General features: G+C 34.8%; 1 protein-coding gene across 1 annotated transcript; it reads left to right on the top strand.

Annotated features, from left to right (window-relative positions):
* Positions 1-138: 138 nt before the first annotated feature.
* Galphai (G protein alpha i subunit) lies at positions 139-24,249 on the top strand. The gene is made up of 6 exons (XM_069838157.1): positions 139-559; positions 1,451-1,635; positions 14,295-14,581; positions 16,955-17,049; positions 20,435-20,623; positions 22,914-24,249. Exons 1-6 carry the CDS (start codon positions 439-441, stop codon positions 23,102-23,104), a joined length of 1,068 nt encoding a protein of 355 aa, XP_069694258.1. The 5' UTR covers positions 139-438; the 3' UTR covers positions 23,105-24,249.
* Positions 24,250-26,867: the final 2,618 nt, after the last annotated feature.

Here is a 26,867-nt window from a genome sequence, read left to right as displayed (position 1 = left end):
TTTTTAATTGACTCAAGAATTCCTTGCGCACTTATGGCGTTATAAATTGTTGGTACATAATGTAATTGTACAATTTTATGTTTTGACGGTCATTGTTAATAAAATTAAATATTCATTTAGCTACGTTACAATATTCATCTAATACGTAGTGTGGTAACAATGTCGTGACGAAACCCTGGTTGAATGTGCGTCTAGCTTTTCTCTGCTGAAAAGGAATTGTTTATAGATGACTGTGGAGATAGTAAGAAGGACTTTATCATCCCAGAATAATCTGTGTGGACCGTAATTATCAATTAAAAAAAACAGTTTTCATATACAGTGAATTGAGTAACGAATTAGCCATATTACAACAAGAATTTCCGGTGTAAATTTATACTATTTCTCCGCTGGTTGGCAACCGGGTGGAGTCTACCAAAGCAACAAGTGCCAAACTTCGAAATGGGTTGTGCTGTAAGCACGGCGGTTGAGAAAGAAGCCGCAGAAAGATCTAAAAAAATAGATAAAGATCTACGAGCTGATGGAGAACGTGCTGCGAGAGAAGTTAAATTGTTATTACTAGGTAAGCAGTGAGATGTCAAATGTGCAAGTGAGTAGAAATTTCACAAATAGTGACAACACCCACAAATATTAAGTGCACTTAAATAAATCAAGATAACGTACAATAATTGCATCTCGAACTGAACATTTGCGTATAACATCTACATTTTATAAATAGAATACTGTTTTAATAAGAAGCACTTATTTCTCATATTAGATGAGGTACAAGGCAGGGGCGATCTACGAGGCGCAGAATCACAGTTGTCTTATTCATATAAAACAAATTCCGACAGACATCGAATACTATAGAAATAGTACTGTTTATAAATTAACATTAAGACAAAGCTTCAGTATTTATTCGATTTTGTTTGCAATGAGTTTAATTTCCCAGAAACAAATGTGACATAAGCATCAAGAAGGCCATGATCAATTCGTAATTCATTAATCATTCTTTTTCGAAATTGTTGCAGTTAAACTAGCCTTGAGGTAGTTCTGGTGATTTCGGAAGTGAAAATCTTTGAATTTATAATGGATTTTTTTTTGTGGAGTTGCAGTTGATAGTATATGCAAGGTATAACAAAAGTCTAAACTACCCAAACCTAACCTAACCTGTCACAGATTTGTTTATGCAATTTGTATAAGCGGAGTACGAAAGGAACTACCTCAGCGCTAGTTAAACTGTTGTTACTATAACCTGTGTTACATATCATCATACTCAGAAATAACATAATATTATAGAATTTAATCTATTCTTACTCATATTTTGTGTGTACGTGTGTAAATGTGTGCATGTATCTATTCCTTATTTTTTGCGTGAATGTTTGTATGTAATTCTTGTTTTGTATATGTACATATCTTTCATTCATTTACAAATACACAGAGAACGTTTATCGTAATTCATTTATGTATATAGGAGCAGGAGAATCTGGGAAGAGCACGATAGTGAAGCAGATGAAAATAATTCATGAGACCGGTTATTCCAAAGAAGAATGTGAGCAGTATCGTCCAGTAGTTTATAGCAACACCATCCAGAGTTTGATGGCAATTATCAGAGCAATGGGTCAGTTGAGGATTGATTTTGCTGATCCTGGAAGAGCAGTAAGTTATTTCGTGAGATCTGTGTGGTACAAATTATGTCACAATTTGTTAGTAATAGCCTAATCTGTTAAAATCTTAGTATTTTAGAAAGAACTTACAAAATTAATGAGGTTGTTCTTAACTTCTGGACAATTTTACCGAGACCAAGAAGTGCCAACCCCAGTTTGCAAGTTATCTGGATCTCCTTGGACCGGAGTGTTTCGGATATGCACAGATCTGGATATCTCGCTAAAGTAGAACAATTTTGGAAATAGTTTAGGGCCTCGATATGTTGCACAATAGTATAGATACCTAAGGTGATTTTTCAGAAAAATGAAAATAAGAGAAGAGATTTTTGTGCTTAGATTTTGCTTCAATGCATGCTTTTAATAAAAATAACTATGAAAGATGATTGGCATAATAGGATAACAGTCTCCAGAAAGGAAGCAATCTATAGAGTTGAGATAAGACATCAAACAATAGAACTTCGTTTCTCAATATTCTTTTCATATCTTGAATGCATTTGTTTTAGGTTAGTCTAATGAAGACTGATTTTGTGAAGTTGCTTGATAAGAAAATTGTGCATGTTTTGTAGTGTCCCTAGTGTTCCTTTCTAGTTGTTGGCAAGTACTCATCGCGATTTGTTTGGGGGTGGGAGGTGTTCAGTGACAGTAACTTTACAGAGTAAATCCTTAAGACAAAAGAAACAGAATTTTCTTTTGCCATTTTGCGTTATTTGTTTCAGTTTCGAGGAAATTGACTTTGTGTCTAGAAGTTTCAACAACAAAGTAAATAAAACTTGGCATTTGTCATCGCTTGGAAACACACCTTCTCTGAAGCAATGAGGGCAGTTAGGCAGAAAATATCAACTTCAGATCTTTTTCATGGGGTGGCTGACATTACATCCTACAGTAGTCATGCTTAGGTTGAAGCACACGTCTGGGAACAATGTTGTCGAACATCCATTACTTAAAGTAATTTCTTAATAATATTAATAATGTTTATACTAAATACAGTGAAACCTGCCTTTGCGGTCACTTCATTTGAACGGCCACCTGGCCAAAAGGCCAATTTTCTTTGGAACCAATTGGATTTTCCATAAGGACAATACAATTTCTCTCTTTATTTAGCGGCCACCTCATGCGCCGGCCAGCGGTCTGGGTCTATTTGGATTGGAACCTGACTATAACAGTCACTGTCCAACAAGAAATCTTTTCACTGATACTGTTTGACCTATTTTTTCGATGGTTAGAGGACAGGAAGCAACATCACGAGGACAATACCTAAGTGTACAACAGTACACCCTCCATATCTTGGGGTTAGTTGGTTACTGTTTTATGACTCTTTTGTCACTTTCCACTTCGACCCTGCACAGCTATAAATTCTTACTCGTTTTTAAAGGATTGAAACACGGACGTTTTCTATCGAAAATGTCACAGTATGCTTCAGGTCAGTAGTTAACCATTCGAATTTTTTCTCCTCTTTCTATCTTTCTCTATTTGGACCCAGCTTTTACGAATTTTTCTTCTATTCATTCAGTTGATTCAGAACTGTGAAGTTAGTTTGAAAGAGAAATCATGTCTAACAATAAATCTAGAATGGTGTTAAGTTTAGAGGTGAGACGAAAAATGATTGAAGAAAGTGAGAAGGGAACATCTGCGAGAGAAATTGCAGAAATATTCAAATGTGGAAGGACACAAATAAACGGTATAATTAAGAATAAAGATGAAATATAAACAGAATTTGAGAAAAATATTCCAAAAAAAGAAGAGAGAATCTATGTTTAGTAATGTGAATGATTTCGTTTACGAATTATTCAAGTGTGCGAGGGCAAAGAAATTGCCAGTAAGTGGGCCTATAATTCAAGAGAAAGCTCTTGAAATTGCCAAAGAACTCAATGTAAGCAATTTTCTTACTAGTAATGGGAGGTTAGAGTAGAGTGCTTTAGAAAACGGCATAACATTGCATTTCGTTCTGTGTCTGGTGAAGGAAGTGACATTGCAACCAATGTTATTGCAGAATAGAAAAAATAGACTGCCTTCAATTCTTGCGGAATATGAACTAAGAGACATTTACAATGTTGGGGGTGAAGTTGTTCTGCCAGCAGTAAAGCTTGGATGACATCATCATTGTTTGACAATTAGCTATGCGATTTCAATTCCAAGATTAAATGACAAAATCGCAATGTGATCCGTGAAATTGGTGTTTCCTCCCCCAAATACATCACACCTCCAGCCCCTTGATTAAGGTATTATCCAGTCATTTAAATTGAGGTACCGCAAGCGAGTTTTGAAAAGGCTAGTTGCAAGAATGGAAGAGACTGACATTAATATGCACGATTATTGTACACGCACAGTACTAACAAGTCAATGAAATTCAGTATTTTCATAAAAAACCTCAACCTTAATCAAGCGGCCACCTGATGAAACGGCCATTTTACAAGGCAACTTCAGATGGCCACTTTAGACAGGTTTCACTGTACTCTTAAACCATAAACGTGACAAAAACATTGTTCAAAATTTTGTTGGAACCAAGGACTCTAATGTAAAGACATTCATAAGATGTATAAACGTGCTTTAAAGATAATGGAATCAAAATTTATTATGTAAAATAATTATTTCTGTTAAATCAATGTGCAAAGAAATAAAATGGTGGGAAACCTTTCTATTGATACTACGCGCACTGGATTCGTCCCTTAAAAGAATTGTGATAATCTGCTTGTGTTAAGAACTCAGGAGCTGTTCCACACTCTCCTTAGCTCTGATTATGAGATTGGAGTAATGTGGATTCCTGGTCATGTAGGAATTCCAGGAAATGAGGCCGCGGATGCTGCAGCCAGGGCTGACGCATTGAATGGCTCTCTGGTATATTGGTGCGAGAGGTGGCAGGACATTCGAAACTACTTGAAATATAAAATATGGTGGCAGTGGGAAGGAGAATGGTCTGTACAAGAGGGAAACAAATTACGAAATATAAAGAACATTGTTCGAGTTTGGGATTTGTCCACAAGAGCGTCATGACACGAGGAGGTTTTACTCACCCGGTTGAGGATTGGCCACTGTCGTCTGACACATGGCCATCTCCTACGTGACGAGCCTCAGCCGGAGTGTGATATGTGCCGTGTTCCACTTACGGTGGAACATTTTTTATTGCATTGCAGAAAATATGACCGTGTCCGCCGGCAATATGGAATTCGGCCGACACTACGTGACTCTCTTTGAAATGATTTTAATTGTACAAATGCAGTTCTGAGATTTTTATCGAATACAGGACTGGATAAGATGATTTAGTATTTTATTGACCCGTTTTACTTATCCTCCGGACCCTTTACATCCAGAGGTTACATTTGTTGTTTTATATTTGATTTTACATTGTTGACATTTTGGACTTTATACATCCGAATATTTTAATATATTTTTTTGTTTTTGAAAGGTGATACACAATTTATCTCTGGTGGCCTTAGTTTTATTATTTTATTTGTTCCTTTTGAATACCACCTAGGGTCGTAGAATTGCTCACTTTTATGATTCTGTACAAATCTCCTTGTGTATACTGCATTTGTGTACTTCATTTTACCGTGACAACGCTTTTTTAGTTCTTTTAGCACTCTGAGTATTATATTATTTATGTCTTTGTTTTATTAAGAATTTTAGATAAGGGCGCAAATAGCCATAGTAGCTGACACGCCCTTTTTAAACCCTACTACTACTACTCCCTTAAAAGGACTGCCATTGAACATAATTCACCTTGTGTGTGTATTTCGTGAACCCAGTAATTAAGTATATGTTAAAAGTGTTTTGTAGGAGGAGAAGGAGGTAATGACGTTTGGGATATACCTTATATAATATTTTAATTATTTTTCTATCATAAAAGATGTAAGAAACTGCCTGAATGAAATTTTGTTTGATTCAGTTGGTTTCTTACATCTTTTATGATTATCACATTCCTTACAGAAACAAAGAAAGACAAGACCACTTATTGAGAATGCCTGTAGATAGAATTTCAAAGAAAGTGTAGAAATGTGGACTGAGGGGTTGAGGAAACATCCAGTCTATGAGGAGGTGAAGGGATCATCTGTCATATGGAGACGAAACAGGCTTATGTTGTAACTTATATTGTTTTTGTATTTGTTATTGCTGTTCATGATGATGATAATCATGAACTAAATCTTATTGATTTTGTATTGAATTTGTACCCAGGCAGGAGTCCTTTAATATACCGAGTGATTTAGTAAAAGCATGCAAAAATTACACAAGAAGTAGGGGTGCTCTACTGAATGCTTTGAGATAGAAAATTTGGGGTCTATGAAGCAAGATTAATAGATTTTTTCACTAATGTCTGGTACTTTGCTTCATTCACCGAAGACCCTCAGCAAAAGCAGTACACATAGAATGAACACTTCTTTCAAATATTGAGCAGTCAAATGGCAGTGTTAATGGAAAGACTGTACATGCAAGGAAAATGAAAGCACTTAATGTTTTCTGGTTCTGGAAAATATCAGAATTTTTTTTTTTCAGAAAAGTGGGGGGGCTTGGTACTCATGATAAAATGGTTGCACTTATTGCAAAACATGTCACCAGTAAAGAAGTAAAAATCATCAGACCTAGAAAGGGAAATGGTTTATAAATCAATGTTACCCATGGTTACAGTTTTGAGATCAATTGTCAGAGGATACTTGTATGTAAACACCTGTTTTCTCAGCACATGTCACCCTTGGTAACGTAGTTGCTATAGCACTGGCCTTCTATGCTCGAGGTTGTGGGTTCGATCCCGGCCGAGGTTGATGGCAGTTTAAGTGTGTTTAAATGCGACAGGCTCATGTCATTACATTTACTGGCATGTAAAAGAACTCCTGCAGGACAAAAATTCCGGCACACCAGTGATGCTGATATAACCTCTGCAGTTGTGTCATTAAATAAACCATAATTTAAATTTCTCAGCACATTGGATAAACATGAGAAATTTGTTAGTTGTCGTTCAGCATTAATGAAATACTGGGGGAGGGGGCAGTTGGACATGGCCAACGTACCTTGAAACATAAGAAGAGTGAGGAAGAATTAAATGAAATGCAGTTCTGCAATTTATTTACTGAAGAGAAGCAGGCTAAATTAATACAATTAATGCCAATAAATAAATAAACACAGACAAATACAAAATACAAATCGAATAAAGTAATACATATAGGCTAAGGAAAAAGTGAGTGTATAAAATGTTTAATAAATTTGAGGACCTAATGAGCAGTAAGAACTTCCTTTATTTAAGTACTGAAGATTTGAAGAGTATGGTGTATGATTAAGAATTTGCTGGAGAAAAAAAATCATTGTTTGTTTCCCATGTTACAAACAATTGATTGAGAAACTGGTGAAGACAATCAGCGATGCTTGGGCTTCAGTTTGTGGAGAAAAGAAGAGATATTTTTATCAGGTCCACACTGGATACAAGAAAGCTGCTGCAATCGTTTGAGAAGAAGGAAGATTATTTTTCCAGAGAGCAAACTGAAAATAAAAACATAATAAACAAATAGTAGTCAGTGGGTGGGTGCATGGAATTCGTTAGCAGCCATCTCCCCATGTGTGTTTTGGGTTGATGCAGCCTGTAACATATTTGTACCTTTTATTTTGCATTCCTGCCATCTCTTGGAAATTAAAAATAATACTCATTTTATTTTATGTCTCAATAAAAAAAATCATAGTAGTTTGCATCAAGCAAAGACCTGCAAACATGCTAATGTTAGAAAAAAATAAGATAATCCAAAAGAACCCCTCTGCAGCTCAGTTAAAAGTGCTTCTAGGAGGTCCAAATTTATTGTGTGTAACGTTGGCACCATTATGAAACTTTTGCGAACCCTTAAATTTTTAATTTGGAAAAAAACCATTTTCGGCCTTTTTCGATACGTCTAATTCATAATCCAAGTGTGTAGTAAAAAAAAATGTTTTATTTAACAACGCTGGCAACTGCTGAGGTTATATCAGCATTGCCGGTGTGCAAGAATTTTGTCCTGCAGGAGTTCTTGTACATGCTGGTAAATCTACTGACATGAGCCTGTTACGTTTAACACAGTTAAATGCCATCGACCTGGGCCAGTATCGAACCCGCAACCTCGGGCACCCTACCAACTGCGCCACATAGGCCGACAAGTGCATAGTTGATGACAAATTAAAAACATTCATTATCAGTGCAGAAATACTATATACTTTTAACAAGAACTAATTCTACACACATGCATTTTCTAACTTTTTGAAAGTTGAAAATTATAATTATGCAAAAGAATAACCAGCATGGAGTTATGTATAATATGCAAATGCAGACTGTACCCTTGAAATATACTGTACATTCAATATTAACACATGCAGTATTAACATGTTTTTTAATTATTCAACAATACTGCAAGGTTTGCATAATAATAATAATAAAAATAATAATAATACTTCTTAATTTGAAGTAACTTAAAGCTATTTCTAAAACTACATATATGTATGTATATATATGATATAACAGGACAAAGCCCCAATTACAATAGCCAGCACAGATATTTGCTTAAAACATAAAATTGGAGATAACATGAAAATAGTACATTATGCATTATGCAACGAGCCTATAATGATAGTATTAAGACGCGAGTATGTTTGTTTATGAAACGAGCGCTTGCACTCGTTTAATACTTTTCATATGAGCGTCTTAATTACCATTATAGGCAAGTTTCATACGACTTTTTATGCTCGAACATATTTCTAACTTGAAATTATTCAGAATTATTCATTTTATTTGTATCTGACTGAAGATCGGAAGTGACCTCGTAAATTGTGAGATGTGCGCAGACGCGAAAGTATTGATTTTTTCCGAGGAACAATAATGTCATTGACCTTGATGTAATCTAGAGAATAAAATGAACTAATTTTGATATAACCTGGAAATTGATTTAGAATTGAAAAACGAGATGACAAATTGAATTTATTTTAATATTATTTACAATTAACGTTAATTATTATAGTAACAGAACATAACCTTCTGCGACAGTATTGGATTTCCAGCCTCCGTGACGTTTACCTCGTCTTTCGATTGCATATCCGAGAATAATCGAAAACCTGAACTTTAATGAACAGGTGTACTTTAATGACACGCATTAAAGGACTGCTACCAGGTGTATAATTACTACATTTCGGCATGGTCGAGCATAAAAGAGATAAAACAAATACAAATGCAGGATACAAATTTAAATACAAATTAAAAATGAAAAAAAGATCAGACAAATAGATACTACCTAAATAAAAGACACAGATATGGATATAAATGAAAAATACAAAATAAAAATAAATGAAAAAGAGATAAGTATAGATATCATTACCAAAAGATGTAAAATGTAGCTATAAATGGCAAATTACAGAGTAACAAATAGACAGCAATATTATTTAAAATCAACTACCTTCATTATATTAATAAGAAAATGCTTATATTTCATGTAAGAAATGCTGAAATCTAGATCCCATGTTTTACATATTTCATTGAAATTTGAATACATTTTTAACACTGGTGAATTTTTATGTGCTGAAGTGTTTGGTTTTTTATAATATAACAATTGACGATTTCTTAAATGTGATGTTCTAATGTTAAACTGGATTTGTGATAATATTTTGCTATTATCCAATAGACTGTTGAATATTTTATATAATAAAAGTTGCTCAGCAAGTAATCTACGACTTCAAAGAGCCATTAAATTAAATTCAGCAAGTAGATTGTTGTACGAAATTTTGTTATGGAGGGGCCGAATAATGATATTTTCTAAAATACAGACATCTTGAGAATCCAAATCAAGATTTTCAGGTATAACTCCCTGTAAAGTTGATTTGAATAATTTCGAGGGAAAAATTGTTCCGGAGCCGGGTATCGAACCCGGGACCTTTGGTTTAACGTACCAACGCTCTACCACTGAGCTACTCGGGAACTCTAACCGACACCGATCCAATTTTTCCTCTATATCCACAGACCTCAAAGTGGGCTGACAACCGTCAAGCAACCAACTTCGAGTGCACACTAACTCCGTGTGACTTAAATTGTGGTTTTCTGTTAACGAACAGTGACGTGTATTATGCAAATCAAGATTTTCAGGTATATTGATTTGCATAATACACGTCACTGTTCGTTAACAGAAAACCACAATTTAAGTCACACGGAGTTAGTGTGCACTCGAAGTTGGTTGCTTGACGGTTGTCAGCCCACTTTGAGGTCTGTGGATATAGAGGAAAAATTGGATCGGTGTCGGTTAGAGTTCCCGAGTAGCTCAGTGGTAGAGCGTTGGTACGTTAAACCAAAGGTCCCGGGTTCGATACCCGGCTCCGGAACAATTTTTCCCTCGAAATTATTCAAATCAACTTTACAGGGAGTTATACCTGAAAATCTTGATTTGCATAATACACGTCACTGTTCGTTAACAGAAAACCACAATTTAAGTCACACGTAGTTAGTGTGCACTCGAAGTTGGTTGCTTGACGGTTGTCAGCCCACTTTGAGGTCTGTGGATATAGAGGAAAAATTGGATCGGTGTCGGTTAGAGTTCCCGAGTAGCTCAGTGGTAGAGCGTTGGTACGTTAAACCAAAGGTCCCGGGTTCGATACCCGGCTCCAGAACAATTTTTCCCTCGAAATTATTCAAATCTTGAGAATCATTTTGAATTTTTTTCAATTTGATTACTGTATGATTTGCAAGTGGGTGACCAAATTACTGAGACATATTCCAATTTAACATGAACACGACAATTGAAAAGGAGTGTCAAAGTTGAAGTGTTTTGTAAAGTTTTTGAATTTCTAATAATAAGACCCAGATTTTTAAAAGCATTATTTGTTATATTAAATATGTGATTATGAAAAGTTAAATTATGATTAATAGTTACACCGAGATCTTTTATACAATATATTCGTTGTAATGGTTTATCATTCATTGTATAATTGCCTCTTAAATTAGATGTATTCCTTGTATAAGTCATATAACAACATTTTTTTATATTAAATTTTAACATATTATTTAAAAGCCATTGTTGATATCAATTGCTTTATTTTGTGCATTCAAGATGATTTTTATGCTCTTGTTCTGAATGTCTCTCAATATTTGGTGTGATGTTCTCTGCATAATTGAGTTAAAGGACCGATTTTAGATTAACACATTCAATGACTTTCGTCAGTGAAAATAATACCTCACGCAACTAAGTAGAGCGAACATAAACAATATTCTTGCAACATGTGTGTGCAATCAGGAAACTTTTCTCTCAGGAAGTGTGATAATGGTGTGATAGAAAAAATCTCCTGAAGTGATCCCATAATTCAGTCTCATTCTGCAATCACTTCTAACTAGTTCATTATGAACATTGTTATAAACCACTGAAAATGGTGTTTCGAACACTTGAAACTCTTTTTTCCAATTTAAGTTAACCGTGTCTTGAAATCGTACTTCAAACTCCTAATTGTCGCAATAATGTGATGAAGATTAAATTTCCTTACTATATTTAGAACCTTGGGACATACTAAGCATTTTGCCGCATTAATAAACTTTGTAAATAGGAAGGTTTCCTCTCAGTCTGAATTGAATTTTGTTTTATTGAGTTGCAGGACCCCAGCATTCTGCAAAGTTTGTATTACGTTACACCGCAGAAATGAAAGAAGTAACTTTGTCTGTAGCATGACTCCTAGAGACGAGAATTCCATGCAAATGCATGTTTTTATAGGAACATAGGACATAGCTCAAACTTACTACTTATCCATTTAATTTATTTCCGGTTCCAAATATGTGTACTTTTTCTGTGCATATTTGCATGTTTTAGCCTTTTTGGGAATAAAAACATGCATAATGCACATTTAAACAATTTTTAGCTTAATCATGCATATAATATACATTATGTTCAGTTTAAATGTATGTTTTAATGGTTTTGAGTGGACACCTCAGTTTCTCGATTTTTATGTTCCTTATTTTAGCTTCAGGAATCAGGATTGACGAAGGAAAAGAAAAGAAAAGAAAACTAAATAACTTAAAAATGAAATTTTCACAATAAGATGTTAGAGGACCTTTCCCTGGATGGAAGTTCACTTTAACAACACTTTACCGATGACCCTCTACAGACCGTGTGTCATAAATGGATTTATTACTTTGAATATTTTGACAATAAGAGAAGAAATATGGTGTGTTCAAGAAAACTGCCGACAAATAATTCAGGTCACAAGCACTCTTTTTCAGGAAGGTTGTAAATACTCTCCCTCTCTCCCTTTTCCAGTACTAGTAGCAATTTAGATTCTTCTGAAATTGGAATCATTTGCAAAACTGTCTTTGCAGTGTGTGAACCTCGTAAATTTTTAATGTGTTTGTTTTTTCTGTTTGCGTGTGTTAATGTGGTTCTAATATGCCTCCAACTAAGGTTCCAAAAGTGTACTCTTTGCACAGTGTATTAAAGAAAAGGATTTTGTTATATCAGTTGGAGATGTCGTATTCTGCGATTGTTGCAGTAAAGAGGTAAGCACTGCTATTCTGTTTCCGAATATTGTCTATGACAGTTTTTCTTCGTAAAACATTACAACACGTATAAAACAAACTGGACAGGATCATAAACGCGAACCTGGACTACGGATTCTTTTGTTCAGTGAAGAAGGTTTTGTGGTGAAATCTTGAATGAAGAATTTGACCTGCCACTGTCACAAATATGTTCATTTAAGTTTACACTCTTATGAATGCTATATATGGAGTCATTCTCTGCCTACAAAAACATATTGACTGACAAACACAGGAACCTCCCAGAAACCAATAGAAATGTGTGTTAGTTGTTAAGCTGTGCATAAAAAGTGAAGTGAAATAAGAAATTTGGAACAAATTGAAAGTGCATATTTTAATGTATTTTTCACTTGATCGTGCATGTTTCATAGTTTGATAGTGCATGAATGAATGCATATTTTGGGATTTTATAGTGCATGAAATTCTCGTCTCTAATGATTACTCTGCGCTGAATGTAACACTGTAATCGTCACAGCAGTGTACTGGCACGCAAAACCTTGAGTTGGTGATATCTGCACTAGAGCATTTTACCTACCCCACCTGACTCCATACACTGGTCAGAACACTACAGCTGCACCATTTTAGTAGATACTATTGAAATAATGGTGATGAATAGAGGCTGGATGTTTAGGCATTTATGACAGTTAAAATAGGCAAGCAAAAAAGGCAATAAAAATGTAAAAAAAAAGGCACAGTAATCTTTGAAAAAGGCATAATATAGTTTAGCAATAAATTTAAATTATATCAACATAACTCACATATTTACTTCGTAGGTGACATGTTGACTTATAAAATACTTTTTTTTGTGGTTCACTGTCTTTTCTTAAACCTTGCATAACAAAACTGTTCCATCGGTTGAAAACACATGGGCACCAAATTCACTAACGTAAGCATGAAGTTTACTTTTCAGTGGTTTACTGAATTTAGGCATTCTAGCTAACCGATCTTATACCTTCTGTCACCCGACAATAACTAACTGTTCCTCACTCAAATTTTTTTCTCTTACAATAATAAAAATGTGTAGCACAGAATTGTAACAGTAAGATTTGAAAATATGAAAGCAAACAATTGGAAATACTACGTGACAACTTCTATGAGAACGAGCTTAATATTTAAAATTGTAAAGCTGATTGTTGGTATTGTGAAGACATGACAATATTATCCCTCAACTGGTATTGTTTTTTAAATGTACGTTAACGATATCTATCCATATGGGTTTATATTGACCCATAGATACCAGTTGAGGATTATATTTGTAACTGTGGATTGTCGATTATTATTCATATTACACCAATAGTATTAAAGCACGATTATTAGCAGATTAAGCATCGAAATAAATTACTTTAAGCCACCGGCATGGCTATGTCGGCTAAGGCGCTTGCCATCCGATCCGGAGTTGTGCTCGGGCGCGAGTTCGATTCCCACTTGGGCTAATTACTTGGTTGGGTTTTTTCCGAGGTTTTTCCCAACCGTAAGGCAAATGTCAGGTAATCTGTGGTGAATCCTCTGCATCATCTCGCCAAATATCATCTCACTATCACCAATCTCATTGACGCTAATAACCTCGTAGTTGATACAATGTCTTTAAATAACAAAGTAAAAAAAAATTGCTGTATTTACTATTGTTAGTAAAGTTAGTTATTGTTTCAAATATTTAAATTTAATGCACATTACATTACAGTTAATTAGAAAATTGCAAATAAACAAATATTGCTTTAAAATTACAAAAAATTTCATTTATTATTAAGAAACACCTTAAAAAGGCAAAATGGGCAAATTAAAAATTGGCCCTGTCACTTTGATTTACTCTGAATCACATTTATATCTATGCAAATAATGATTTACTTCCACCCAGTAAAGAAAGGCATTTTGCCAAACATTCGGGCTCTATTGATGAATCTTGAAACTGAAAGTGATGGTAATCAATGGAATGAAACAGGATAAATCAGATAAAAAACCCTTAGGAATTTTGGCTTTGTACACCACAAATACAAGTGTGCCATTAATGCAAGTTAAACCTGAGTCTGCTGTCGTCATAAGCTAGTGTTCTGCCATCTCAACTACCGACGCGTCTGTTACTGTGTGTTACAATGAAATGTAAAATTATATAAAAGAACTTCACATTAACAGACTTTTCAATGTTGTACCAGGACCACGCTAGGCAGTTCTTCACACTAGCGAGTGCTGCTGAAGAAGGGGAGCTGACCCCCGAGCTCGTGATGCTGATGAAGAGGCTCTGGCAGGATCCTGGAGTGCAGCTGTGCTTCACCCGTTCCCGCGAATTCCAGCTGAATGACTCGGCTGCTTATTACCTAAATGCCTTGGACAGAATCTCACTGCCATCGTACATCCCTACCCAGCAGGACGTTCTGAGGACGCGAGTGAAGACAACAGGCATTGTTGAAACGCACTTCACGTTTAAAGGACTTCATTTCAAGTAAGCATTATTTTTTATCTCATGTCAGCTGCTGTTCTTGTGCATTTGAGTGTTGAATCAGTGTGTGATAATACTCCTATGCTTGGGAAATGTTGATTAGTTGTAGATGCACTAGAATTTTCTATTATGTGATGTATTTTGCACCCAGATAGAAACAGTGAAACATTTTGTAACACACTATGATTCGACTTCCCTGTTTTAATATAATTTTCAATTGTATTGAAAACGATCTGAACACAGAAGTTGAAGTTTCAAAAGTAGTTTATGTTGGTTAACATGTCATCGACGACATGTTAGCATGTTGGTCACTCTGTAGGCCTTAGCTATAAACATTGTCTAGTTTTCTTAATAAGGCACATGAAAACTAAATATTCTGGCTGTTAATGGAGAATGGTAATAGGGGCTTTCAGGAAAATGCGAAATATTGTGTTACAACACGTTTTTTCAACATATGTAATTGAGCTCGCTAATTGTAAAACAGCCGACACATCAAGCAAATGAAGTTTGATCACACGCTTAGCGTATATTGAGATTGTTTTAAATACAATGTGTTTTCATGCAAATCTGAATATGATCCAGTCGATACAATCTCATTTCATTCACTCTGTTTGCTGTATCAGATTTTAAATAATTCCACACCTATTTACCTAGTTCCTCGCTTCACACTTTTAGCATCCCACCACAACCGTGATACACGTTCACAGCATAACCTTGTTCTATCAATTCCATTCCATCAAACATCTCTCTACTCTGCTTCCTTCACAATGCACACAGCTCGTTCCTGGAATTCCTTGTCACAGGAAATCAGGAGCAGTCGGAGTCTAAAATCTTTTAAGTACACTCTACTTAGAAATGTTTTTAATGAACAGAACTAGACTCTTGCGGAAGTTTCTATATAGTCTTAAATGACCAAGTTGTTATTTTTTCTCCTCTCTTTTCTTCTTTTCTTTCTTTTTTTTTTTATTATCTTGATATATTACTTAATCATTTGTATTTGTATGCCAATTAGTACGACTTTGCTAATCAACATTTTATGTCTTGTAACCCACATGTATTCTCCTATTAGTATATTAACTGTATAATATATCTCAAGTGAATTAATCGTCGAATTTATCTCGAGCATTTTAGGTCTTATAAATTGTATGTTTGTGTGTGTGTGAGTGTGTGTGTGTGTGTGTATATTCCCCTTATGTTATGTAACTGATTTTGATTATGTGTAATTTTCTACTTTATTTTATATATTATGTAACCGATCTTGACTATTTGTAATTTTATATTATGTAACTGATCTTGACTATTGTAATTTTCTACTATATTTTATGTCATTTCTAAGGTATTTTCTTTTGTGTTGTTTTATAATCTAATTTTGTATTTCATGTATATTATTGAAACCTGGTTGAGTGGAAGAGAAGGCCTCATGGCCTTAACTCTGCCAGGCAAAATAAACCTACTGCTACTACTATTTAGGTGTATCGACCTTGAGATTCAGATCATTTTGAATCCTCATTTTCATGGAATTTTCAATATTGTAATCGTATTCAGATGGATATGAATACTCCATGAAAATGTAGTAAGTGTGTCTTGACGAGGAAAGTGAGGAAGAAATAGAAAAAATAACTTTGATAGAAGTGGTGAACATGACACGAAAGCTACGACGCTTCGTCATGAGCAAGAAAGATGTGCCGGACCAAAGCTGTGAAATTCTCCAGGATTATACTGAAAAGACAATAATCCAGCAATCAACACAGAAGAAAATTACAGATTTCTTTACTACAAAGGGCAAATCAAACTGTTAAAATAATATATCAATCTCAAAGCTAATATTTTGAGTGATCGATTCAGAACCCAATCTCGTAGATTAGGGATGTCAAGATCAGAGCACGTGAAAGACTGTACGTGCTATCAAGCGCGCATGGGTTGCAATTAATCTATTCTGCAGGCAATAGCGATGAAAACGAAGGGGTGAGCAAAATGAATTCTATTGTCCTGCCACTGCAAGATGAATTAAGCTGCTCTTCAGTAATAGATAATGTGTTACGTTCATACAAGAAAATAAGAAATAAAAGCATGTTTTGCAGCATGTACCTCTCTAATAAATGCAATTAATTATAAAATAGTAGGATGTAACAAATAATAAACATAGCTTCTCTTTAACTTAAGCAGGTTTACATAATGAAGCTCGCCAATAGAAGTTACGGATCTTAATGCATATATAAGATTCTTATAATTAATAAGTTAAATGCGACATCTTTTCACATTTCTATAGCAATTTCTGTCCATTTTTTGAGCCTCTAACTCTCTAATATGGCAGCGGTCATATGCCACCTTTCATAATACAGAATACAGTTTTTAAATTGTTATAATTTGTTGCAGAATGTTTGATGTTGGTGGTCAACGTTCAGAGAGGAAGAAATGGATTCATTGCTTTGAGGGTGTAACTGCAATTATATTCTGCGTGGCACTTTCAGGTGAGTAATGAGTAAACATGATGAAATGGACCAGAAGGGGGAAAAAACTTTCCTTTCACTCATAAGAAACGAGGACTGCTCTCATATTACATGGGAGTAATTAAGAATTAATATCTAAACTTTGACTGCAATTTGAACATTTAAGATTGTACTGAGAGAATGAAGTCAAGTTGGTGTGTGATGTATAATGCCAAGTATAGAGGACTCTGTCGATGATTGAACAGTGATAAAACCATTTTCTCTCTCTTTATGGCTCCATCTGCCATATGCATTACAGCACATTTTGCTTGGTCTCGAATGCAGGTTTGGCTGAGTACTTGATTGGGTGTCTCCCAACTGCATTTGAATGTCTGGTAATCCCATTGCGAATCATCAGATTCATGTCACCATGTACCATTTGGCTATCATCAATTCCACCAACAAGCACAATAAGTAGGGAGTGTTTATGTACTAAAAGCTAATATTCCAAATCACTATAGCTATAAAATAGCAAGCAATATCCCCTCTTTGATAAAATAATACAGTAGAGCATCGATTATCCGAATACTGATCACCGAAACATTGGTTAACCAAAAGCGTTCTAGTCGGCAAATTCAAATTTGCACCCGCGCCATGTAGAAGTTCTGCTTGCACTGTTTGTGAGATTTGGCGGCAAAAAGAAAAGAATCTCAGCTCTGAAGCAAAAAAAAAAAAAAAAGATTGGACTCCTTTTCCTAAACTGTTGGCCTACTTTAATGGTCTTTTTGAACTTGTTAAACTAGGCTAGTCAGTTCTCTATTTTATTTGTAACACGTGTGGTACAAAATATATATATATGTACAGTTTTGTGTTTAATATCAGTGTTTTTTTGTTTCATACTATTCCTAAGACATTGGTATAATTTATTTTCGTAAATGATTGGTTATCCGAAAAATCAGTTATCCAAACACCCCCCGCCCCCCCCCCCCCCCCATTCCCAATTGTTTCGAATAATCGATGCTCTACTGTATTCTGATTCGAGAAAATTCAGGATTCATCCCACCACTAAATTTTTTTATCCAAATTTTTTAAATGCTTTTTAGGAAAAGAGATGGTAATGCAATCTTGGAAGTGAGGAATCAGTTGCATTTTGTATATTTACATAAGGTCTCGTTTATTCTGTTTAAAATATGATGCTGCTGCCCCTACTGTTGTCGTATATTGCGTCTATTATATATTCATTCCCAATGTTGCAGTGTAAATTGAAAAAAATTGTAAATGTTATATTTATTAGTGGAAACTGATATATTTCAAAAGATGCATATTTCTTTATATTTTGGAGTCAGTTTCAGTGGTGAGCTGGACACCATGGATCTAAGGAAGATTTGTGGGTTCAAACATGGCTGAAGGCATTGAATTTTAAAAGACTATAAAATCCTTTGCATGGCTTTTTTTAGGACGGAAGTAAATCTCTCTCCTGTGTCATAGATTTACAGTACATAAAAGAATACTCTCTGATATCTGCAGACAAAAATTTGTCGTCCATTTCTTGCCCACATTAAGTTTTGGTGCTGTATAATCTCTGTAATAGGAAACATTACTCATATTTTGAATATAGTTATTTATTTGTTCAAACATATTCTGAAAACCTGCCGGGCAGTTGAGTTGGTTGAGGAATGAGCTACAGACTGGAATGTTCCAGGTTCGAATCCTGGTGGTGGCGAGATTTTTCTCGTCAAAACTTCCAGAATGACCCCAGGGTCTACTCAGCCTCCTTTAAAATTGAGTACCCGGTCTTTCTTCAGGGGTAAAAGACTGTCGGAGTGTGGTGCTGACAACACCACCTCATTCTAATGCCAAGTTCAAGAAAGCATGGAGCTCCACCTCCATATCCCCCATTCATGTTCATAATGTGTAAGGCAGTGGTTCCCAACCTTTTTTGACTGACGACACACTTTACTGAATGCCCACGATATTGTGACACACTTATTTGTTTTTATTAAATATAATGATATAATAATAACAACCAGTGCGTTTCTTCTGGAGAAAAAGGTGGTGGAACTCTGTTTAGAATATTTTATAGCAGACAGGGAGATGATTACTGTTCACTGCACGGGAATTTTGTCGTTTTTAACCTCCTTTTCATTCAACAAGAGTTTCGTCGAAGGTCTAAGTGGAATTCAGAGAAAAATAGCTAATATTAAAAACATAATTATTCACACATATTTCGGTTCTGTGATGAAAAAGTAACAAAAAGGTACCAGAATACCGTTCCAGAGCGTTCCATCAGAAAAGAGCACTAATAATTTCTATGTAGTGTCGGACATGTCAAAAATCTTAACCTGCCTATTCTGGATGTTCGATAAAATATTTTTATTATCGTTTTTGGAAACTCACCTATTTAAATTAATGTGAAGTCTGTGCTTAGTGAGTTGGATAAAATTTCTCTATACGTGGCCTTATGATTGACAGGCCAACACGTAAACCATCTTCAAGATGCAGCAGTCTGTTACTTTGTTTAGAGTTCACTATTTTCATGGTAGAAAATGCTGATTGACATAAGTATGACATTGAAAATGGCAGTTCTAAATGTCTTTTTAGTTTATTGACATAAGTATGACATTGAAAATGGCAGTTCTAAATGTCTTTTTAGTTTATTCGGCACCATCGACTGATTTGACAAAATATTTCCGCATATAAGCACTCGAGATTTTGTTTATATTCATCTCTACGCCACGTAAAACCATATTGCAAGTATTGATCACTATAATATTTACGAAATGCAGTACATTTTTGCGAACCCTGAAGGGAACTTTTGCTCACATTATTTGAATTAGTACTGCTGTCATCTGACCCAGAACTGAATTCAGATTGAGTTTTTTTAATTAAAAATTTGTCCATAAAATCTAAATAAAGCACTTTTGATAAAATCGCACTATCACCCGCTCACACATATATCTGAAACTGACCAATATGTTCTAACGATTCTAAACTCTGTTTATTACTAAGTGGGAAGAGTAAATGAATTACTAAGCATTTTTGAAGGTGTTCACTTTCATTCGAATTATTGCCACGCAGAAAAATTAAACTGGGCATTGTTGCAGGTGTTCACGTTTCATTGGTAAAGTCTGTCTCAAAATAAAATGTACCGTATCAAAGACTTCGTTGTAAATAAAAAATGCGTTGTAAAGAGATTTCCTGGAAGGCATAACATTTATTTTTAAATTCCAAAATTTCTTGACACACTCCATGGTGCTGTGCGACACACCGGTTGGGAAGCACTGGTGTAAGGAGATACTTTTACATCAAATTCTGAAAGTAAACATTTTTACCTGATCTAGCTTCCTAACATAATGCATGTGTGTGCAAGCCATAAAGAATATGAATTATGTGTCTGAAATGAGTCTAATGATGATTTTCTTTACAGGTTATGATCTAGTTCTTGCAGAAGACGAGGAAATGAATCGCATGATTGAATCTTTGAAACTCTTTGATTCCATTTGTAATAGCAAGTGGTTTGTTGAGACATCTATCATATTATTTTTAAACAAGAAAGATCTATTTGAGGAGAAAATTTCGAAGAGTCCACTTACTATTTGCTTCCCAGAGTATACAGGTATGTGGATGCTGTGGTTGATGTATAATAACGGTTTATACAGAAGATTGTAGCCAAGGTATGTCTTTGATCCTGTATGTAGCCAGTCATTTCTTTCTAGTTCATAATCATATTGCTCTGGTCTTTCTGGTTTTGAATGTAAATACCTGTAGTCATGTTCTCATATTAACCAAAATCACAAGAGATTGCAATATTCTTCTAATGTATGTTGTAAACTTAAACTTATTTATTGCATATTTAGAAAGTCAAATACTGCCACTTGTGCTACAAATAGCAGGTGAGCCCCATTTAAATGTAATATTTAGTTATTTACTTCAACATTTTGGAAGTACAGTCATGGCAGATTAAATGCAAATCTAGCTTTCATTTGTGAAGCTGATTTGAATAATTTCAAGGGAAAAATTGTTCTGGGGCTGGTTATCGAACCCGGGACCTTTGGCTAAACGCACCAATGCCCTCCTGACTGAGCTACCTAGGAACTCTACCTGACACTGACTCAATTTTTCCCCTTTATCTCCACATACCTCAAAGTGGGCTGACAAACCATCAAGCATCCAACAGTGAGTCCACACAAACTCTGTGTGACTTAAATTGTGGTTTTCTGTTAACGAACAGTGACGTGAATTATGCAAATATAGCTTTGAGGTGTAGCTTTCTGTGAAGCTGATTTGAATAGTTTCAAGGGAAAAAATTTTCCGGAGCCGGGTATCGAACCCGGGACATTTGGCTAAATGCACCAATGCCCTCCCAACTGAGCTATCTAGGAACTCTACCTGACACCAACTCAATTTTCCCCTTTATCTCCACATACCTCAAAGTGGGCTGACAAACCATCTAGCATCCAAGAGTGAGAGAATTTGTAGTTTTTGTATGTTTTATTTATCTAATAATTTCCCAGTACTTTAAGTCTTTTTAAACTCTTCCACATTGTATTCATTCTGATTGTATTATATCCTTTTTCAAAATCGGTAAATGTTACTATAATATTTTCAAAATTCCCAATGCTTTTCGTCTACTTAACTTTCTCATTGTAAATTCTGTAGGTGAATATTGAATGGATATTTCGTTTGTGCCTCATTAATAAATAAATTTGAAATATTTTGATAATTATAATAACTTTTAAATTAGGAAATGAAATACTAATATTTTTTGAGTAGTTTTATCAACAGGAAGTGTTTTAGATTAGGACTATTCAGTTGGGTCACGTACAACTCAACTGTTCCTGTTTTCTTCTTCTTTTCTTCTTCTTTTCTTCTTCTGGTGGGTCTTTCATGGTCTACGCTTGCCCTTTCTATTGCAGCATTTTTGAAGATCTTCAGTCTTGCTGTTAATTAGTACATCATTATTAATAATACTAGAAGAACAGGTCCGTCATTTTGATGTGTATTATTTGTTAAAATTATAATTTTGCCAATGTTAAATTTACTCAACGACCTCTATAGTAATGTATTAATACTCGACACATCTTGAAAATTTTAGTTAAACCTCCCTCTGAAGGATGCTACAAAGCATTTCTACCATTAAGTGTGACCACCCATCATTTTAATAGGTACATTCATTTTTGTTAGACGTGTCTCCAAGCAATAGCGGATTCAACATGCAATGTAACTGTGTTATTACTCATTGTTGGTATAAAATACGTGTTATTAAGTTAAGTGTTCTTTCAACTCAGCTAGTGAGTTATCTATAGTAATAACAAGCCACCATCGGCCTGGTTGGCAGAGTTGGTGTAGCGCTGTCCTTCTATGCCTGAGGTTGCGGGTTCAATCCTGGGCCAGGTCGATGGCATTTAAGGTATATGTACACCTTTACATACAAAAAATTTTGTTTTGCATAATTTTGCTCTGTAAAATTTTTATACAATTGAGAATGGTACCAGAAAGAGGATGAAGTGAACAGATCCCTTGAAATTAAGTCTAAACTGTTTATAAAAATTATTTTGTTCATAATTTTGACATACCACTTGAAACATGATAGCTCATGCAGTTTTTAAGATAGAGCCACAGTTTCTTCACTCTTTTATAGCTAAAACTATTCTTTAGTACCTGACATATAGCTATTTTTTATTTTCATTTACATTAATTAAATATTACCATATATGTAACTTATACTAATATTTTATGTTGCATAAATCAAGTAAAAATCCATAGATAATTATTTAACTATATTAATGTTATTTTACTCGTTGTCAGGCACTAGGGGACATTTCAAGCTTCAAAATGGCACCAATATTTTCTTGGTATCACCATATTTGGCTGAGATATCATGTTTAAAAGAATTATTCTTCTAGGCTCGAACACATACGAAGAAGCTGCAGCCTACATCCAGATGAAGTTCGAGAATCTCAACAAACGACAGGAAGAAAAAGAAATCTACACGCACTTCACATGTGCCACAGACACCAACAACATCCAGTTCGTGTTCGATGCAGTAACAGACGTCATCATCAAGAACAACCTGAAGGACTGCGGCCTCTTCTGATGCAACAATAATGCTATGCTTGTGCTGTTGCTGTGTCCGTGTTTGCAGGTTCTGATGAGTATACCTTATAAACATTGGTAGCAATAAGATTTGCGTTGTTGGATGTGTGGAGCCTGCTCTTGTCTGCTTTGAAGCTTACAGGCAGTGCGATCTGCATCTGGAATGGGGGGAAAGCGATGACAGGTTTAGTAGTCGCGCTCTTTGCCTTATGTACTGGAGCTATCGAAATAAACAGGGTATGCACACCCGTCACTGTCTGCAAAGGCCAAATTCATGTATTTACTAATCAATATTGCTATTCGTGTTATGACGTTATTCCAGTTGGAAGTTCTTCTGCAGTCCACTCTCTGAAATTGTAGTATGTAGAGATCTGCAGATAATTTCAGTTTCAGAAAGAATTGATTTGCATTCGCGACTTAATGTGTTAAAAGCAAATATTGTGGCAGAGTATTTAATAATAATTGGGACTGGTGGGTCGTGTGCATGATTTAGAGAGCTTGCAGGTTATTAGCCGTTTCGCTTACGAAATGTTCAGAGAATATTTATGAAGTGGTGAATCACCACACTGTGTATAGACTGAATGTGTATGTTCTTCAGGGTAAACTTTGTTAAAATTTTCGTTAATTTTGAATTTATAAGTCCAGTTCGAGACATGCTCTATACTCATCAGAATCTTTATATATAGCAACAGATGAGAATGAACATGAAGGAGTGGCTCTCATTGTCATACTTATAGCAAGTGTTTGGGAATGATATATATTTTGTACAACTGTATTTTCTATTAAGAATAATTTATACTAATGCTTATAGAAAGCCATCCTGAGTTGCTTATTCTTTTGTAAGTTTAGTGTAAATCAGTTTTTTTATTAGTAGAAGTTACATTTATTTAGGTTAACATATTTTGACCTATACTGAACCAAGAATTCGCAAGACATATCCATCAGAGTGGAGACTAAGTAGATACATAATTTTTTTCACCTCATACTTTACCCTTTCGCTGTATGACATTTTCATATTTTAAAAACCAGTTGAATTTAACTTCTTTTTTTTTTAACTCTTGCAAATTAATTTCTTTCACACATTTCCTCAAATTGCCTTACTTATTACTCAGAATAATTTTAGGGAGAATATAAATAGCTGTCATATTACCTGAAACGTGAAATGCTTATTTGTAAACTGCATTTAATTTCCTTGCAAAATTATAGTTACTGTGTCTTCAAGTGCCAGAATAAACAGATAGTGTTGTAGCTGCATACTTGTTCTGGACACAGTAATAGCTGTTAATACAGTGTGATGGTTGTCACCCCTGTTTCATGCTATTTGAACATGTTGTCTACATAAAAACAGTAAATACGGGGTTCCTCATTTGTAGTCGGCCTATCCTACATGGTTACCACTGGTATTGCATTGCCTTCCGTCTGTCTCAATGATCTGTATGTCTCATCATATCAAATAGCTCTTGAATTAATGCTATACATGATACTTAATGTCCAGAAAACTTACTTTTGACAATTTTATTTTTATAACTTCTGTGCTTGATTTAACATTTATTTTAAAAGTATGCTCAGGTAAGTTGTAATAGACTATAATTAGAGATTAGAATTTTTCGTTGGGATATCCAAATGAAAAAATTGATGTTTAAACTTAATTTTTTGTTATTTTCAAAGTACGCAGCTTCAGTAGCAAGATAAATATCCTATTTTTCAAACTACATTTCAGAAAAAAGATTGGTGTTTATCAGACAAAACATCAATGTATTATAAGCATTCCAGCTTACATTTGCACATGATGTATGGGAACAAAGACTGTATTCAATGAACTAACAGTGCTTACCATATGACTCTTGCTACATATGCACAAATCAAGGCTGGATATGATGTCAGGAATATGTTCATACCAGATAATTTGAATCGAATGTGCAGACCATAGATACTGACCTTATCTACACTGTGACTATGGATCGTAATACAAAAATAAAAAGATTGAGAATTTGCGCACATTAATAACTTCTTTCTAAAAAAAATCGCTTGCTTTTTGCAAAAGCTTGGGAAATTCGCGGCATGACATGGATATCGCCATGTCTCGTAGGTTCAAATCAGGCATAAAAGGATTGACAAATATATATTTACTGTAATTAGATGTTGAGAATTATTTTTATAAAAAATCGCGAAATTCGTGGTCGTGAAATATTCCATTCCTTAACTATAATGAAAAGGAAGACAGATTCCTTGCATTTATCAAACCCTCTTTGACCAATCATTCATTGTTGAAGAATATAAGCAGCTGATAAAGATAGGCATACTAATTATAAATGAGGAACTCTGTATGAAGCCTCCTTCTTTAACCTGCCTTATTATTTTCTCTAATATGGTGCTAAATTATGATCTAAGTTTGTATAATAATCGCAAGAAGCACTTGATACTGACTTTGCTGTGACTTGTTACATTTTCAGAATAGTTATTATGGAGTATGCCATGCTAAACATGACTTTTTTTTAATCACCTCCACTATACTTAACGAATTTGGTAATGTCTTGCATTTTAAAGCAGGATATAGCATATTAATTAGTGGTATAATATCCAATTCTGTGTTACTTAAATTCATTACATTGATGTTTGAAGTCTGGATATTGAAATGGAGCTTTCAGTGAAAGTTGGTATGGTCTTGAATGGAATGCTTGAGGCATTGAAACTAGGTTAGATGCACAGAAAGCCTTTAAAAAGTTTCTCCTTGTCCAGTCCAAGAAGTGAGACTTTGTTCAGGCAGTGGATTGACATTCACATGGCAGCTGCTTGGTCAAGAAATTACTGTTACAAATACTGCACATTTCATATGAAATTACAGAAGTTATTGATATTGTTTCTGCTCAAACGCACACCATAGATCATGTTACGAAATTAGTACACACACTTCGTAACTCATCTGATACGGTGAGATGCACAATTATTCGGATTTCTGTTGGATATTGTTTGTATACAGTTAGGTTTCAGTTTCTGAGGTAACCTGAAAGCTGAATGGACAGGAAACTGAGGTAAAGAGCACTGTCAGTTGTTTATTGCAAAGCACGTGGAATATAAATTTAAATATAATTTATCTTCGAAATATTAATTCAGAAGTGAACTGTTACTTATACATTACTTCAATGTCATAATGGATCCAGAAGTCATCAGAATAGGCTGTTGTGTCTTGTACGTCGTAGCTGAATTTGTGTAATTGAAATAGTAATTGTTCATGTAAATTCCCCTGGCATTGTGGTTGTGGCAGACAAAGTGCTGTGGAAGAAAATTCAGAGAAGCTGAAGAAAATTCTTAGCCAAGAGAAATTGGTTACTTGCACATATGAGACTAGGCAATTTTCTGTCCGGTAGTGTAGTCTGCCTTGAAGTGATGCCATCTGGATAAGACTGATGACAACAATTTTCTGTCCCGCTTACTAGGAAACTTTACCTACTCAACATTAAGTTATGAGTAGGGGGCAGATGTTGATGACCTAAAAATCTACTTAAAATGATCAATAAAATGCCCTTAAGATAATGGAAAAATGACATAATATTAAAAGAAAGTGATATTTAAGTATTATTCACCATACTCGCACCACAACTTCTTAAAAATTAGTCACTTTGTTTCAATGACTGCCCTGCAAATGTCGGAGAGAGGAGACAACTTTCTGGAACTTGACTAAGATAAAGGAAAAGAACATGCACTGAAATGAAAGTTTTAAGGGAAAAATATAGATTTTAATGAGGGTTTACAATGTGTTTCAA

Source organism: Periplaneta americana, chromosome 10 (genome assembly GCF_040183065.1).
Source record: "Periplaneta americana isolate PAMFEO1 chromosome 10, P.americana_PAMFEO1_priV1, whole genome shotgun sequence".
In the NCBI taxonomy this organism is placed as follows: Eukaryota; Metazoa; Arthropoda; class Insecta; order Blattodea; family Blattidae; genus Periplaneta; species Periplaneta americana.
This window is presented reverse-complemented; position numbering and strand designations above follow the sequence as displayed.

Excerpts from the sequence above, each read along its gene's own strand:
- Galphai (XM_069838157.1), top strand. The coding sequence starts at position 439 with ATGGGTTGTGCTGTAAGCACGGCGGTTGAGAAAGAAGCCGCAGAAAGA. Across the intron at positions 1,636-14,294 it reads TTGCTGATCCTGGAAGAGCA|GACCACGCTAGGCAGTTCTT; the intron begins GTAAGTTATTTC and ends ATGTTGTACCAG. Across the intron at positions 14,582-16,954 it reads TTTAAAGGACTTCATTTCAA|AATGTTTGATGTTGGTGGTC; the intron begins GTAAGCATTATT and ends AATTTGTTGCAG.